The 18289-nt window shown below is 45.2% G+C and overlaps 1 protein-coding gene across 1 annotated transcript; it reads right to left on the bottom strand.

Moving 5' to 3' along the window:
* Positions 1-7691: 7691 nt before the first annotated feature.
* SMIM7 (small integral membrane protein 7) lies at positions 7692-17558 on the bottom strand. The gene is made up of 5 exons (XM_006199182.4): positions 17338-17558; positions 17214-17255; positions 16670-16722; positions 13390-13480; positions 7692-8780 (listed from the first exon to the last, which is right to left on the bottom strand). The coding sequence occupies exons 1-5, from the start codon at positions 17361-17363 to the stop codon at positions 8765-8767; spliced, it is 228 nt and encodes a 75-aa protein (XP_006199244.2). The 5' UTR covers positions 17364-17558; the 3' UTR covers positions 7692-8764.
* Positions 17559-18289: the final 731 nt, after the last annotated feature.

The following is an 18289-nucleotide window of genomic DNA, read 5'->3' as shown; positions in this document are numbered from 1 at the left end:
TACTCCAGTCCTGCCTCTCTTTTTAATTTCTAACTCAGCTATACAATATATTAGTTTTTTACTCAAGGGTTACATAGAAATAAGCTATTTGTTTTGCATGGGTCAGGTTAAGAAAAATCAGGAAATCCATTTACCTGCTTTTTTTAAACTGAGGAGAAACATTAAGATGACTGAGCTCTGCAAGGGCTCCTTGTCCCCAGTAGGTAGAAAAGTGCTTCTTAAATATATGAGAGAGTGAGTAAATGAATGAATGAATGTCTCATCCCGATACACGGCACCTGTATACACACATCCAGACCTATTCACGCATTTCAGTTCCACAGATCTGGCACACAGCAGGAGCTCAAAAATATTTAATAAATGGAGCATTTCATTAAATATTATATACACGTGAGAATGCATATGGACACACAAAGACACAGATATCTGTATATAGTTATTCCACATACAGATATCTTATTCCACATAAGTTGTCGATCTAACAGTTTGTGTTTTCCCTATGGCCCTACTTTAGTAGATTGCTGGTTGCCAGGGATGGGGGTGGGAGAGAATTCGGAGCGACTATTAAAGAGTGCGGGGTTTCTTTCTGAAGTCATAAAAATGTTCTGGAATCAGACTGTAGTGATGGTTACTTGACTCTTGAAATATACCAAAAACCACGAATCATCCAATTTCAACAGGTAACCTGTATGTGAATTATATCTCAATAAAACTGTTAAAAGAGGAGGCAGCAGCCTGACAGTGTCTGCCTTTGCAGTCCTCGGAGCACCAAGCTGCCATGTCAGAATCTGGTGACTGTGCTGGAGGGCCAAGTGGCAAGAGGGAGTGACCTGGGACCTCCATGGAGAATAAGGAACCAGGAGATCAAGAATGCTGAGCCCCCCATGCCTAACCCCATCAGCTGGGCCATTCTGGCTGAGGAGGTAGACATCTGAGTAGAGAAGCCCCCTAGGGAATCAGAGACAGCCCCACTGGGCCCCGTCCAATTTCCTGGCCACAGAACTGTAACTACATAATACATGTTTTAGGCCACTTCATATTGGGGTCATTTGTTACACAGTGCTAGCTGATACAGAGTTGCTAGTACATTCCTCAAATGTCACAGGAAGAAGAGCCTGAAGCTGAACAGTGAGGAGCCTTGCCCACAGCCAGTTAGCCCAAAATGATGCAGCTGGATTCCAGGCTGGATCTTTCTGATTCCAAACCATGCTCTCTGGTCTTCATGGCTACTTTAACTCCTGCATCTCTCCTGCATTGTGTTTGTCTTTGGCCATGTGTTTCCTGCTTTCTTGTCCTCTGCCCTACTCTTCTTGCCTGCTGACCATTCTCTCTCTCGATCTGCTGCACACACATATCCAGGCATTTTTTTTAAGCTTTATCTTCTTTATTGTTTATTCATTTAGTTAAGTACAGGATAAAGAATAATTGTACTTAAAAACAACACAGTACACATAATCCTAACACATACACAGACACACACACAAAGGAAATAAAAGATTAATCTCTCTTTTATTTCAACTTTTCCACTGCTCTCTAGTCTTTTTCTGGAAGTTAGAGGAATGCTTGTATCAATCTCCTTTTAAATGATATTTAATTCTTCAGAAGATGGACCAGGTAATAGACTTTGGAAATTGTAAAATCGATTGTCTGTCTGCATTTGGCGTACATTCATAAAATTATTCTCGATTTTTTTTAAAGATCTCAAAAATCTTGGTACGACTCACAGATATAGAAAACAAACTATGTGGTTACCAGTGGTGGGAGGGGAAGGAGCAAAGAGGCAAAACAGGGGTGGGGCAGTGGGAGGTACAAACTGTTGAGTATGAGATAGTTTCAAGGATGTATTTATTGTACAACACATGTTATATAGTCAATAACTGTAAATAGGAAGTAACCTTTTAAAAATTATATAAGAATTTTTTAAGAACTTGCTAAAATACTGTGCAATCTATTTGAAATGCCCAAATAATCCAATCACTTAATCACAATGATCAAATCATCTATTAGATTGGATTAGAGGCTGTTACTTTGCCTAATGCAGTTTTATGTTCTCTCAATTACTCTCATGATGCAAAGAAATAAAATCAATCACTATTTTAATTCTCTAGTGAATTTTTAGAATTTAATCTAATGATGGCTTTATGATCTGGTTTTTTTTTAATTTTTGTTGTTTTTCAAAAAAGTTTTTTAGGGGAGGAAGGTAATTAGGAGTTGTTTATTTTAACGGAGGTACTGAGGATTGAACCCAGGATCTCATGCATGCTGAGCATGTGCTCTACCCATGAGCTATATCCTCCCCCATCTAGTGAATTATTTTGATAAACATTTTATTTGTGTCTACAGAAGTAAAGTAAGAGGATAATATATTTTTAAATACTTTTTTTGTTCATTTGTTTTGGGGGAGAGGTAATTAGGTTTATTATTTATTTAATGTAGGGACTGGGGGTTGAACCTAGGACGTTGTGTATGCTGAGTATGCGCTCTACCACTAAGCTATTACCCTCCCCCAAGAAAATACTATTTTTTTCCTCAGTGACGGAACTTCAGGATAAACTATTAATGTGTAAATTAGGTAGTCTAGTTCATCTTGCCTAAGCCCTTGGCCTCTTGAGGTCCCCCTGTCACACACCAACACGTGCCATACACACACACTGCCCATTGTCCTGGTCAGCCTTGTTCCTTGTCACCCCGGGTGGGTTTTCGCCACTCTTGTCACACTGGTCGCCTAGCTCTCCAACCAGGTGACTTGGCTCTCGCTCCTCAGAGACCCTGGCCAAAGTCATGTGGTTGGGTTTGGGGCAGGATGGTGACTCTGGTCCAGAGCTCAGGGTTCCCAGACTCACAGGGCAACACATGAAGGGGCAGGGGGAACCTGGCTTCACACCAGCTCTGCTGATGACTCTGTGGGCATATCACTTCCCTGGGCCAGCCTCAATTTCTTCAATGGGAAAACAAGGATGACAGTAATACTTTGGATGCCTCTGGTTGTACCCAAGAGTAGAGGTGACTCATAGAAAGCCCTGACACAATGATTTTGACTTCTGTTCATGTAGTAAGAGATCAAGTGCAGTTCAAGAAAGAACCCCAGCCCCACTTCTGTAACAGGCTGCATATGCCACACACAAGGGCGCCACACACACACACACACACACACACGCTGCATGCACACGTGGGAGCCAGGCATGTTCACCACACACATCAGACACATACACCTGACATCACATGCCAGATATACCACACACACACACACGGAGTGCACTGCACACAGGCATATTCCACACCACGTGTACATCACACACCACATGCAACACACTGCAAGCTGAGGAAAGAGGCCTTCCCAGGAACCAACCCTATTGGCACCTTGGTCTTGGACTTGCAGCTTCCAGAAACTATGAGAAAAGAAATGTCTGTTGTGTCAGCCACCCAGTCTGTGACATTTTGTTATGGCAGCCCCAGGAGACTAAGACACCATCTCATTTAAGCCTCACAAATCTCTGCTAAGAATGACTTTTAATAAAAGTAATGACACTGATGAAAATACCACCACTTACTGAGTGCCCACCCCACGTCAGACAGGATAGACGTGGGGCAAGGCTCTTTCCTTCAGTGTCTCCACATCACAGACAAGGACGTGGAGGCACAGAGAGGCCAAGATGCTGCCCCACGTGACACACTGTAAGCAACAGAGCCCAGGTCTGAGCCAGACCTCCAACCTGCTTTCCGCCATGACCCTCTCTTCCACCTGAGCTTTATTCCCCCCAAAGTAACCCCCACCACCTCCCAGCACAGTCTGTACGCTCTCGTGGCCCATATTTACCACTAACAGCCACAACAACAATGAAACTATACCCAGATGAACAAGATCTACCTATAAGATGTCCTTTTTTTAAAATTGTCTAGTCCAGGGGATGGCAAACCTTTATGTAAAGGGTCAGTCAATATGTTCAGTTTTGTGGATTGGATGGTCTCTGTTGCAAGGAATCAGTTCTGTCCTTGCAGCCTGAAAGTAGCCACTGGTGATATACACAAATGGGTGACAGAGTTCCCAAAAAACTTTTTTGAGAGGGGAAGTAATTAGGACTTACCTATCAATTTTTTTTAAATAGAGCTCCTGGGGATTGAACCCAGGACCTCCTGCATGCTAAGCATGTGCTCTACCACTAAGTTATACCCCTACCATAAAACTTGATGGACAAAGAAATGCGTTTTTCCTTCCATTTTCATCTTGATTTTTTTCTCCAACCATTTAAAAACATCAACGCCATCCCATCTCCTGGGCCATGAAGAGACAGGTGGCGAGCTGTGAAAAGACAGGCAGGGAGCCAGATGTGGGCAGCAGTGTGCCAACCCCTGGTCTCATCCAAAACCACCCAGCTGGTCAAAAAGAACACCACAGAGCCAGACGCTGATGAACTCTCACTGTTTTCTTATTGAAAAATGTGGACTTTGAGTTTTCAATTTGCTACAGATCTTTTTGTCCAATTTCGCATCCAGGAGCACTCACTATTACCAAACTCATTTCCAGGAACTCCCAAGGACCAGAAAGGGGCTTGAAGCGTTTAAAGTGCTTTCCTCTGCATAATAATGTAAATCAAAGGAATGGCGAAAACAAACCAAGTAGAATCTACATCTTTAAAAAAAATAGCATGTCTTTTGCTTTATACACAGACATCACACATCTTTCAGCAACGCAGGAAAACATCAGGAGGTTTGTCAAATATTTCATCAGCTCAAATTTGGTTAAGAAGGAGATAATGAAGCACTTGACATGAAAAGGAAATGCCTCGCTGGCTGTTCAAATACAACCACTTCAGAGGAGAGCCAATCTCATTATCACATCTCTTGCTGCTGCTTAAGAGGAATCCCAGGGAGCCTGGGAGGGATCTCTCCCCTAACTATCGGGAGAAATAAAATTGGGTCTGGTCTATTAACCACATCACTGGAAAATGGCCAGCTCCATTTCCAGCAATTTTGCAAATGTCTTTATTAAAATCCAGACCACAAGGCGCACAGATGGTTTCGCCTGAGTGGCTCTCAGAGGAAGGGGCATCTTGAGTCTCCATCATCCTCTAGCTCAGGAGTTGGCCAGTTTGTCCAGTAAATGGGGCAGATCAGCAATGTTTTCAGCTCTGTGGGCCAGTCTCTGTTGCAACTGTGCCATGGTAGCAGGAAAGCGGCCAAACCAACCATAGACAATACATACCTAAAGGGGTGTGGCTGGGCAAGCAGTGGGATGGACTTGGCTGGTGGGCTATAGTTTCCAAGTTCTGCTCTAGAGCATCTGGAACTGAACTGCGATGAGAAACCCACAGAAGCGAGAGACAGGGTCCACTCCTCAAGATGGCAAGGGTGGAGGAAGAAAAGGAGGTATCCAATACGAACCCGAAAACTTGCAGCCAGGGCAGGAGCCATAAATTGCGACCTTCTTTTTGTCCTTCAGATGCAGCTTCTTACCTTGGCAGCAACTCTATATAACATGTTCCAGGACAAGTACTAGTGGGCATTTATTTTTTAATTAGATAGTGGCTAAGATTCTTAACCACCAAGGCCAAGGTGGCAAGCCAGCTTGTGTGACAAGTCAACTGCTTGTCAACTGCTGTTGCTTGCACAAAGAAACAGTTATGTGGGTGGAGCTGAAAAACTTTGTCCTTATTCACAGATGAAGCAAACTCAAGTGGCTGAACATAGCTTGGGTCAGAGATGACAGGGATTTAGAACCAATTCCTTTGGTATGTACATACATATGTATGCACGTATGTATGTATGCTTAAACGTGTGCATAAGAACAAATGAACATTAAGCAAATAAAGACAAGGAAGTAAGCAGTCTAAGATACATTTGGGGGGAGTTCATACCTTAAAGCTGTCAGGGTGGATCTGTTTTAACGTGACCCCAAAAAGCCATTAGGGATGATACACTGAGATGTTCATCGCTGTGTTATTCATAATAGACAAAAACTAGATAAACAGTAAGTTTATTTAAGTCACTGTATAGCATAGGGAACTACAGTTAATATCTTGTATAACCTACAATGAAAAAGAATATGAAAATGAATCTATGTATGAGTGAAACTTTATCCTGTATGCCAGAAATTGACACAACATCATAAACTGGCTATACTTCAATTAAAAAAATTTTTTTAATTAAACTAAAAAAAAAAAGGAATCTGTCATCCACAAAAAAAAAAACCCCCAAACTAGAGATAACTCAAGTCTCCATCAGCTGGGGACTAGCTAAATCCATTACAGTGTGTCATGACAATGGCTTATCTGCAGTTATTAAGAATGGAACTGTAGGAAAAAAATACAGAAATGTGTTCATATTATCAGATAAGAAAAGCAGGCTAGAAGAAACAAAGATACAATTTACGTAGAAAAAAGCGTATCTACCATACCCAATGCACACGTACAGAGAAGAAGTCAGAACAATGTGTACCAAGAATGATGCTCTCTGGGGGAGTGTGATTATGGGTGATTTTCTTCCCTTCCAGCAAAGCTGTACTTTGTAATCTTTCTACCATAAAGTGCGTTGGTAGTAAGACAAAAGCACAAAATTAATTTAAAACAAAATGAAACAAACAAACTGAAGCTACAGTGGTGGTACAAATAGATGTAGCCTCACCGGGTAGTCTGGGAAATACTAGTGAGGGAAGCCAGCAAAGGTCATAACAATGGTGACCGCAGTGGCATTTATAACAGCAGACAGAGTACAAGTTCAAAGTACGTATGAGAGGGCCAGCCAGAAGGCCAAGGTTAAAGAGAGATTTATTGATGCCACGTGGTAATTAAAAATGAGAACCACGAAGCCTCTCTGGCAGTCCAGAAGATATGAAGGAAGTGATGCCAAAATGACAACAGTAGAACCCAAACTGCCTCATCCACTGTCGGGACTATGTCGTATATACCATGACATATAAAGAAGATGCTGGAAAAAGAATGGGAAGACAGGAAAATGTTTTCCACACTGGAAATTGTTTCCATTTTTAAAAAATGATGTGATTGCTCTTTAATGGTCTGTGTACAGACTGCAGGAATGAATGGAGGCAAGACGAGAGACAATTTGGGCCATGAGGACACCCATAGGTATGAGTGTTTACCAGGCACCACCTTCAGATTCACTGAACCTTACAAAAATCCCAGCAGGTGTGACCTTCGGTTCCATTTTAGAGATGTGAAAACTGAGGCTTAGAAAGGAGAAGCAATCAGCCAAGACCCCATCAGCAAGAAGCAGAGATGGGATTTGAACCCACATCTAACGGACCCAGAATTTATATGTTATGGGACCCTTTGCACCCTAAAATCAAAATTAGATAAACTTTGGTGCCAATGAGGGTTCCTGAAAAGCTTCCTAAAGATACACATCCATGAGATGCAACTTTAAAAATGTGAACAGCCTTTGATTTGCGTCCCCCAAAGCTCCATTGCTTATAAGAACTTAACAATGAGATAACAGTTCTCTGGAGAAAAATATAACTATTGTCTCTCAGGGGCAGCCTGAGATCATATTTGCCTAATTCCTGCCCAACATTTATTGAACAAAATCCAAAAAGGAACATCTAAGATTGCCTCCTCTCTCACTTTTCAACAGCCCCCACAATCAACGAATCCTAGGTGTTTCCCATGGCATAATTTGAAACAACTCAAATTGCAAGTCAACTTCTAGGTTAAAAAAAAAAAAGTATAAACCAAAGGTCCTTTTAGAAATGAGCTTTTATTTTCAATGCTGTTTAGTTCTAAAAGCCTGCATATTTATTTTTTCCTCCCCCACATTCCCTACAAGTCAAGATTTGAAAATCCACCACAAATTAAACACAGTGGGGTCAGGGAGCTGACCCTCAGGGTGTCATTTTGGTGATTCAACTGGGACTCCCTTTCAAAGAGGCTTCTGTGCAAAATGCTGTACTTCCTCCAATGAGTCTTATCGTTTTTCAACTTTGAAATCACCCACCTAAAAAGCAGACCCCAAAACCCAAGCTTTCCAAATTGGGTCCCAATATTACCACATAAATCACTCTTGTTCTAGAAACTGTATAATTACTGGCCCCCAAAATTACTTTACTGGAGAGTTTCAAGGCAAGACAAAATTTCTCATAAAACCTCCATCTGCCTCGTCAACTGTTCTGCACCTCTCCTCCATGGGAATCAGCAATACTTCACCCTTAAAGACCTGGGGACACCCTCAGTGGCACAGAGTGGCTGAGCAGAGCCCAGTGGGATGGGAAGGAACTTGGACACAGACTCAGCAACAATGAACTTGCTCATTCCTCATAAATGCAGTCCCATAAGAGGCTGCATCAAACTTAAATGGCGACCTTTCTGCTTCAGATCCCTGAATAAAAAAGATTTTTTAAAAACCTGTATCATTTGAATCAAAAAGGATGGTTACTAAAAATAAACCAAGCAACACCCAGAAATTGATTTCCAGTGAAAGCCTGGCAGAAGAGGGATTCTAATCTGATTCAACAATCTAGGTAGGTTCTTTTATCTTTGCGGAAGGCAATGTTATCACAGCCCCTTGCGTAAACCCTCCTCAAATTCCGTAAGTCGACAGCATTTCAATGCAGGGATCAGAGTGAAAATATCTTTGAAAAGAAAACAGTGGTGTGGCTGTGCATCGTGGTGAACATTTTTTCCACCCACCACGAGTTTGGGCTTTCTGCGAAGGTCACCATTCTTCTGGTCAAAAACATTCTTGAAGTCATCAGGAACGGAGGCAGGGAGACTCGGCATCTGAGAAGGTGTGTTCCTGGTTCCGTATCTGGAGCTCAGGAGCCAAAGAGCCTGGAAAAGTCAGAGGACAGACATACCCATGAGGATGGGAAGCTACTATTCTGAAAGCACTTTCAAGACATATTCTCCACTGCTATCATTAAGATTATTTTCCATCATCTTCTGATTTTATAAGTAACTCTTCTGTTATACAGCCATGTAAACACTCTTAAGGCTCCCAAACTATACACCTAAAAAAAAAAAAAAAGTAACTCTTTAAAAGTGTATCTACTTCCCACAAATCTGTAACATTTTCTTTTAGCCCATTCTCAATTACTGCAGGTCGGCAGTAACTTTCATAAATAAAATAAGACCTTTGAGTAAGCAAACAATTATTAGAGCTAGCTCTGCTCATTGAAAAAAAATCTAAAATAGAAAAGGCCTAAAAATTATATAAATGTCCAGGAAGTTTGGGAATAGATATACAGGTTATGATACAGACCTAAAGGGGAAAACCATAGCGTTATTAAAAAGATACACAGTTGACCCTTGAACAAAGGTTTGAACTGCCTGGGCCCACTTACGCGTGGATTTTTTTCCATAGCAAATACTGCAGTACAGCACCATCCAAGGCTGGTTGACTCTGTGGATGCAGGACCACGGATACAGAGGGTCAACTGTAAAGTTATACTCGGATTTTAGACTTCGAAGAGGGTAGGCATCCCTAACCCCCATATTGTTCAAGGGTCAACTATATACAGGAACTCTGTGTGTTATCTCTGCAACATTTCTGTAAATCTAAACTCTTTCCAAAATAGAGATTATTTGAAAAAATAACAACAGATGGGGCCACCACATGCAGGAACAACTGGGACACCACATGCAAAAGAATGAAGTTGGATCCTTACCTCATGCCATATACAAAAATTAACTCAAAATGGATCATAGACCCAACTATTACAATTAAAACTATAAAACTTTTAGAAGCAAACCTAGTTGTAAATCTTTGTGACCTAGGGTTAGGCAATGATTTCTTCGCTATTACACAAAAAGCACAAGTAATGAAAACAAAACAAAACAAAACAAATGCACTGGACTTCACAGAAATTTTAGAATTCTGTGCTTCAAATGACACCATCAAAGACAATGCACAGAATGGGAGAAAATACTTGCCAATCATATATCTGATAAGGGACTGGGATCCAGAACATAAAAAGAACTCTTACAACTCAATAATAACCCAAAAATGGGCAAAGGGTCTGAATAGACATTTCACCAAAGAACATATGCAGATGGCCAATAAGCGCATGAAAGCTCAATGTCCTAAATCATCGGGGAAATGCCAATCAACCTGCACACGCACTAGGATGGCTGTACTCAAAAAGACTGACAATAACAAGCGTTGGCAAGAATGTGGGGAAACTGGAACCTTCATATACGGCTGGTGGGAATGTAAATTGCTGCGGTTACTTTGGAAAATCGTCCGGCGGTTCCTCGGAAAGATAAATATAAGCTACCATGTGACCCTGCAATTCCACTCCTGAGTATATACCAGAGAACTGAAGACTTAAGTCTGCACAATAACTTGTACAGGAATGCACACTGGATTGTTATTCAGCCATGGAAAGGAACGAAGTACCGATACACGCCACGACATGGAAGAATCTAGAAGACACGATGCTGAACGAAAGAAGCCAGGCACAAAAGGCCATATACTGTATGATTCCATCAGTGTGAAATATCCAGATGAGGCCAACCCATAGAGACAGAAAGTAGATCTGTGGTTGCCTAAGGCTGGGGGTAAGGGAGAAATGGGGATAAAAAAAATAAAATATAAAGAAAAAGAAAAAAACTTAAAAAAAAAAGAAAAGAAATGGGGAGTAACTGCTTAATGGATACTGGGTTTCCCTTTGGGGATGATTAAAATATTCTAGAACTATTTCATAGGGTTACACAACCCTATGAAAATCCTACAAAATTTTGGATTGTGAAGAGTGACTTCCACTTTTTACTTATTAAGACCCTTTTCCATGGTTTGACACCCTCATTTTCTATCTTCCCACCACCCATTTTTATTACGAAGATTTCAACATATGAAAGAGTTACAAGAACAGTTCAGAGAACAGCGCCACACACACCACCTATATTCTGCAATTAACGCTTTCCTTTACTGTGTATCTATCCATTTATCTGTCCACCTTATTTTTGTTTGTCTGTTTGTTTGTTTTATGAGGGGGAGGTAATTAGGTTTATTTATTTATTTATATTTGGAGGAGGTACTGGGGATTGAACCCACAACCCCATGCATGTTAAGCATGCGCTCTACCACTTGAGCTATACTGTTCCCCCATCTACCTTATTTTTGATGTGTTTCAAAGTCACAGGTATCAGTGCCCTTGGTCTCTAAACACTCAGACACGTGGTTTCAAGGTTTTTTTCTTTTTTCTTTTTTTAATCACTTAAAAAAAATTTCCCATTGAGCTCAGCTCAAACAAGACAAAAATGAGTGCAGGGAATAGCGAACCACCCCATGGGCCCACAAAATTCCTCAGAAGTCACAGCACAGTCACTTTCGTGGACAGGCTGGGGTAGATCCTTCCAGCTCCCTTGCTGGAAGTTATTTCCCTCATGCACTCAGCATTTATTCAATGCTAACTGTGTGCAAGTCACAAGTGACGCCAGAGTGTGCATACAGGTGACACTTGACCTTTACTTTCAAAACATTTTCCTTAGTAGACGGAACTTTCCGGCACATTATCAGTGATGGCAGCATGACAGCTGGTCATACGGGTATCCTTCGAGTTACCTGACTCTCCTCCTGTTCTTGGAGACTTAGGTAATTTCCATTTTCTTATATCCTGAAAAAGCCCTTTCTGGAGAGAAGCATCCCCCCTTCTTGGCATGTGCTGAAAGAGCTGGCCTAGGTCAGGGATCAGCACACTCTTTCTGTAAAATGCCTCACAGTAAGTGGTTCAGGCTTTGCAAGTCTGTCAAAATGATCCAACATTGCCACTGTAGTGCAAGAGCAGGCACAGACATGGGTGTGCTCCACTCATGAAAACTTCATTTATGAAAACAGGCTGAGGAGGGATATGGCCCATGGGCTATGATTTGCTGATCTCTGACCTGGAACCCCCAATCCAAGTGGCCCTGGGTAACAGGTAGCTAGTGAGGTGCTTCCAGAAATCACAATCAGGACAATGGGCTACTGGCTAAGCTAAGACTTGGGCTGAACTGGGAGGTCACAAAGCCTGAGGCTACCATCCTGGTAACAGGCCAGCAGATGAGCAGTGAAGGAAGCTAGTCAGGCAAAAGAGGATGATGAAGCCAACGGACAGAAAAGAACAAAATGAGGAAAACATAGAGTTCTTCCTTGCCCCAGGACCTTTGCACATCTTGCTTCCAGTAGAAAGAGCTACTGTGACTCTCTCCAGCTCTGTCAATGGCAGGCTTCCTTCTTTAGGTCATGATTTGAACAGCACCTTCTCAGAGTGTCTTCCTGACCCTCCTAAACTGGGAACCTCCTTCCAATTCACCTCACAACTAACCCTTTTTTTTTTGACTATTTGCTTATTTTATGTCCATGTTATACTGTGCATTTGCTGATGGCAGGGACTATGACTGTTCTGGTCTCAACTTTAAGCCCAGAGCACAGCCCATGAGAGACAGTTGTGAGTAGATAAATGAATGAATGAACAGGTGGGAATCTAGAGAGTCAAAGGCTGGAGAAGCCCCTCAACACTCCCACTTCCTGTGAGGACTAGGTATACTTCCCACACCCTTCTGTGAACTCCTTGATCTCTTCACAAGCCCTCTTTGTACCTAGGCAGGCCTTATCCGAGCTCCCAAAAAGGCTCTTTCTTCTGAGCATACATTATGGTCTTCATTCTGGGCTCCAGAATATTTTCCAGTGACATAGAAATCTCTCCTCCTCCCCGATCTCCTAAGTCCTGGAATCATCGCCTCAAAACAGCCACTGGGTTGGCACAAGGACTGTCCAGCCACCCCAAAGTCAGCGTCTCAATTACTCAGGACAGCCAGCTTTTCATTCTCTTCCTCTTTGGGGGAAGCATACAGGGATGGGCCCAGCATGGCCTAGAATCCCAGATTCTCCTTTGGTTTTTTTCCCCTGAGTCTGTTTATTGAGTCTCACAATTCATCAATAGCAGTACTGGAGTGAGTGCCCTGACACTGAAAGGAAAACCAAAGCCTAATGAGAAAATAAAAATAGGCAGAAAAAAACAGAAATAAAGTCTGAACACACTTCTGCTGGCTTCCAGCAGGGTGGGAACAAGATCCAGCAACACACTGGCCCTTCAAGCCATATTTTCCATTCTGGCCAATGCCAAGTATAGGCTAAGCACAACACAGCTGGTGAGAGGTAACAGGGCCACGGGCTCGGGAACAGGCTACTCCTGGCAGCCCCTGCCAAGGCACCAGGCACAGCCAGGACTTGGAGGATGCCATGTTCCCATCGAAGCTCCAGCCCGGACCGAGGTGACATCGTTTAACTCTTGTAGATCCCGGTTTCCTCTCAAGTGTGGAGAGTTCTTACTTTGAAAGCAGAAAGCGTGACACCAAAGTGCAGACTGAGAGGACAGAGAATGACCATCAGGTGGGTCATTCTGGAGAACAATGCTGATGATAATGACCACGAAGGGGACAGGCGGGCCGGACTTACACAATCATGCAGAACATCATGAAGACATTCCAGAGGGCGATGAAGATACGGAAGTATCTGAGGCTCAGCAAGAACTCCCGGATGTTGTCACCTGGAAGAGTCAGAAAGCATTTGCACAAGCAGTGCTAACGTTTCTGTCCCAGCTGCAGTGTGCTCCTGTGGCCTCTGCCTGCTCCGCACCCACTGTCCCCATGTTCCAGTGGCAGCATGGCTTTTCCTTTGGGCTGCCACTGCTCCCCAGCCCTGCGCACTCAAGTGTTAGCTGCCACTGACCAACCCCCTGAGAATACTGGACCCCCAACCTCTGATTGGCTCAGGGAAGGGCACGTGACCCAAGACTGATCAATGAGTCAGCCTTGGGACTTTTTCCCCAATTACTGGGAAAGAGGCACTTGCTTTCTGTCAGGATTGCTGGGCTGGGAAGATGTAAGTCCAGTCCTCTAAGGCAGAGGTTGGCAAACCATGGCCCATGGACCAAAGGTGGCCCCTGACACCTGTTTCTTTGTCAACACAAGCCACCCTGATAGTAAAACCAACCCAGAAGAAAAAAGAGGTGGAGAGGGTCACCTGCTGGAGGGACGGCTTACGCCCCGAATCCAGGTGTGCCTGAAGACAATTCTATCCTTGGATGTTTCAATTTGTTTTAACTACTCTGAGCTGGTTTTCAGCTGTTTACAAGTGAAAAAGCATTCTAATTCGGGCAAGTAAAATGGGAGTTTTGCTTTGGTGACGACTTACTCTGGTCCCCTCTGATGCCAAGGAACAGAAACCTCTCCAAGAAGAGGCAATTTGGTATGTGAAGACTCCAGAGGGCTGGGATCCAGAACTTTCCTCTTGGGTTTTGAGTTGATCGCCCAGCCTCTTCAGGCCTCCAGAGTAAAATGAATGGATCCAGATTAGGTGATCTACAAGGGCGTTACCTGAACTGTCATCCACAGGGCTGTCCGCTAAGTATGGAATACCAGGCAGGAACTCAGAAATTTCCAGAGCACACAACATGACAGCCACCTGGCACTGCTGCTCCATCCAAGTATATGATCAGTACATGGTCTTGTTGAACACGGTTTAGATGGGAATCCACTATTACCCAACCCACGGGGTTAGCCACATGGAGTACAGCCTATGTAAGTGTTGGCCCAGCATGGACTACAAATGTCAGAGACAAGTCCATCCCCAGAATGCCTGCTAGACACTGCTTGGCAAGGCCCTTTTCTGAGCCCAGGATCACAAAAAGGGGCTCTCTTACCATCAACAAATGCTGACTAAAGGCCGCTCCATCCAGGGAGTAGCTGAGTGCGGGGTATACAGGGAGGAATGAGACAGGTATCCCTGCCTTAAAGAGCTCACGGGAGGACAAATACTGAAAAAGTATCCACACACCTAATATTCACCATGACAAGTGCCACGGGAGCCACAGTGGGGGAACCCAACCTGGCAGGTGTCAGGAGGGAGGTGGGGTCAGAAGACGTCTCACTGAGGAAGTGCGTGCACTCTGACCTTAAATATGGGCTCACGTTTACTGCCCTTCTGTACCTGGGCCTATGTGTGCCCCAGTTTCCTCCTGTGTAAATGGGAATGATAGGCGACTGGGAAGACCTGAGCACAGCACCTGGTACACAGGATGCTCCCAACAAATGCAGCCACTAGGGTATTAGGGATCAGCCAGACAGAGGATGGAGGGAGAGGAGCATCCTCTACAGGGGCAGTGGCCAGCACAGACTCCTAGCTTGAAGGAGCCTTGCAGAGAGCCCCTGATCAGAGGGGAGCCACTGTTCTGACCATCCTTGTCACCTATGCTCCTGCCACTTCCGAGCCCGCATGCCCAATCTCCCACTCACTACAGCTCCAATTCGGATCTATGGACCACAGCCCCAGGGGCTGGTACAGTGCCTTCCACATGGTGGGTAAGCAATATATACATCTTTGGAATGAATGCATGAATGAATGAATGAACAGATGGATGGTATAGTGATTCAGAGGACAACCTCTGGTGTCAGAAAAACCCAAGCTCCAATCCTGATGCTGTCATTGATTTGCTCTGCAGCCATGAACAAGGTGAGCTACATCTCTGAGCCTCAGCTTCCTCATCTGTAAAATGGGACAATGTTCCTCATCTTTTAGGAATGGAAATGGAGTGAAACACTCATAGGAGGCACCTAACAAGGCAGCCACCACCCAGCAGGCTCCCCAGTAAAGGGGGGCTGTCAGACTGTCTTCAGATTCACGGCTCCTGGTGCGATGCTTCATCACAGCACCCATAATCTTTGCTGCAATGCCACCTCCTCCAAGGGCCTCCCCTCCATGCAGCCCAGCCCGGGGAAGCAAGCCCATCGCTCTCCTCATCTGACATCTTCTCTGTCACTGTTTGTTTCTCATTTAGGAACTGTTAGTCCTGCTCCATGTTAGTATAACCCCAAAGCAGGAATTACATCTGTCTTGCTCCCTCCTGCCCCTCCAGCATCCAGTACAGTGGCTGGTATGTAGTAGGTACTCAATAAATGCTTAGTGAATGAATGAATGAATGAATGGACACAATAGTCATGTACAGGTCTCATTAGACTCCATATAGTTACATAAATCAATTTAGCAGGAAGTATAAATTCTAGGGCCTCCAGGGGCCGGGCAGGTGAAATAATGTAAAAATAAGGGGGTTGGGGCTGGGATGCGGTAGAGGCTACAAGTCTTGTTTTAACCAGGTCCTGCTTCTCAACTCCCATTCAACAGGAGCCAAAAGGTCGCTTGAACCCATCCCAACTTGTAGGATGTTCTGATTTTCTTGAAAAATCAGACATCTGAATTTTTATATGACATCTCCTGATTTATCTGAAAGCTAATCTAACTGAAAATTAAACAAACAGACCTACAGCATTCTGAAAATAACAGCTACTTGTGAGGCTACTCATTCATTCATTCATTTACGCTGGAATGAATCACTATACCATTCATTTACGCATTCCAAGAACAGAGATGCAAGGACATCGGAGCCTCTTCTCTGGAGCTTAAAGTCAAGTGTGAGGGGTAAATATTAGCCAGATGATAGCATACACAAAGGAAAATTATAACCGTAGGAAGTGGTAAGAGCGCTGACCTATGCAGGATGTCCGGCAGGAGAAAAGTGGGTGCAGAGGTGGGTAGAAGGAACAGCACAAACTCAGGCCCGTCTCTCTTACACACACACACACACACACACACACACACACACACTTAAAAAGAAAATTGGTGAAAAAGAACTGTCCTCTCTGAAATATATCAATCCCAGAGTCCAGAAAGGAGGCCTTACCTGTGCTGGGCTCCCTCGACTCCTCACCAAAGCCCTGCGTGTCCTTCTTTTTCCTACAAAAAGAAGCAGACAGCGTCCACTTTCAATGGGACACACAAACCACTTAGTCCCCTCGCCCTGACCCCCAGCTCAGAGGGAAGCTCTAGCTCTATCGCTGATTTGCCTTGTGACCTCAGGCGGTTCAGTGATCCTCCCTGGGCCACCAAGTGCCCCGCCAATCACAGCCATGCCTGCAACCGACGGGGTGGAGAGGGTGGTCCGAAGGTGCCAGGTGCGGGGCTGAGGGTACAGGTTAGGGCTAAGAGATTCTTGGGGGATGCGCCTGAGGCTGTCGTGGGTGTGAACAGAGGATCCTGGGGGAACCGAGAGTCCGGATTTCATGATGCGGTGGCGCAGAGGGTCACAGGAGTACGGGCCAAGGTGGAGGCGGGGCTAGAGGGCTGGGACTTGAGGGCGGGGCCGGCGGCGTAGGGCGGGCTCACTCTCGCAGGGGCGGGGCTACGGGCCCCAGGGATTGAGCCGCGGTTCAGGGCGGCCTACTCACAGCTTAAAGTTGAGGACCGCCCCGGCGTTCATCAGCAGCGTCCTGCGAAAGAAGAATACGGTTATGTGAACTTCCTCCCATCCCATCGGGCCCTCTTGCCCTATCCTCTGGTCACCCTAATTACCCAAACAGCAGGATATCCCCGATCATCGTTACGGCCGGAGCGTCCGTCAGAATAGGAAGCGGAAGCCTCGGGGAGGCAGAGGAGAGGAAGACGAGCCGACCAATGTCGAAGCAGCTCTGGTGAGGGCTGGGCCAATCAAAGGCCAAGGCTGGCAGGGTCCCGCCTTCTGCAGGCCAAGCCCCCTTAAGGAAGAGCGAGCGCCGCTCCTCGCTCTGGAGGCCCAGAGCCTAGTCAAGGAAGGGCGGGGCGAGAACGCTACGTCACCGAAAGGGGCGGGGTCACGTGGGGACGAGTTTGAATCACGGATTGGAAGTGGGTCGCACCTGCATAAGGGACCTGCGCGCCGGAGAACTAGAGCTGCAGCTTTTCCTTCTGCGGGCTAGGGTCTCGGATGGGGCTTCTGGAGAAACGGGGCCCCCTGATCATTGAACTAAACAGGGGAGTGGGTCCTGACGCAGTGGGCTTTCCCGGGCATGGACGCTCCGACTGATGGAACTCCAAAAGGGCCTGCTCCTGGGCCCCACGGGAGGCGCGATCCCCGACTAAGAGGTTCCCTTGGAGGATGGGGTTCTGTGCAGGGGACAGAAGTCATGACTTACAGAGGGCTTGGATCATGACAGCTCCATAAAGGACCGAGGTCCTGGGGAACGGAGCCTATGGGGCACGGGAATCTGGGATTCACACAGATTGGGCCCCAAGGACATGGAGGTCCCGATCCAAGGGCTCTACAGAGGACGTGGGTCCTAATTTAGCCCTACGAGGACGGGGTCCCGAATGATCCATCCGGCCTGGGTGGGCTAGGTGCGGAACGGATCCCGCTCCACTCCAAGGACAGATATCCTGTCCAGCTCACACTCTACAGGGACCCCGTACCCCGCTTCACCGGGCTGAATGGGGTCGTGATGGCCCGAGGGACAGAGTATGGGACACTCGACCGTCTTCGCTCCATGGG

Source organism: Vicugna pacos, chromosome 22, assembly GCF_048564905.1.
Source record: "Vicugna pacos chromosome 22, VicPac4, whole genome shotgun sequence".
In the NCBI taxonomy this organism is placed as follows: Eukaryota; Metazoa; Chordata; class Mammalia; order Artiodactyla; family Camelidae; genus Vicugna; species Vicugna pacos.
This window is presented reverse-complemented; position numbering and strand designations above follow the sequence as displayed.

Coding starts and splice junctions, on each gene's coding strand:
- SMIM7 (XM_006199182.4), bottom strand. CDS start 17,363: ATGATCGGGGATATCCTGCTGTTTGG. Junction 17,256..17,337: donor GGGGATATCCTGCTGTTTGG/GTAATTAGGGTG, acceptor CTTCTTTCGCAG/GACGCTGCTGATGAACGCCG. Junction 13,481..16,669: donor GTCGAGGGAGCCCAGCACAG/GTAAGGCCTCCT, acceptor TGACTCTTCCAG/GTGACAACATCCGGGAGTTC.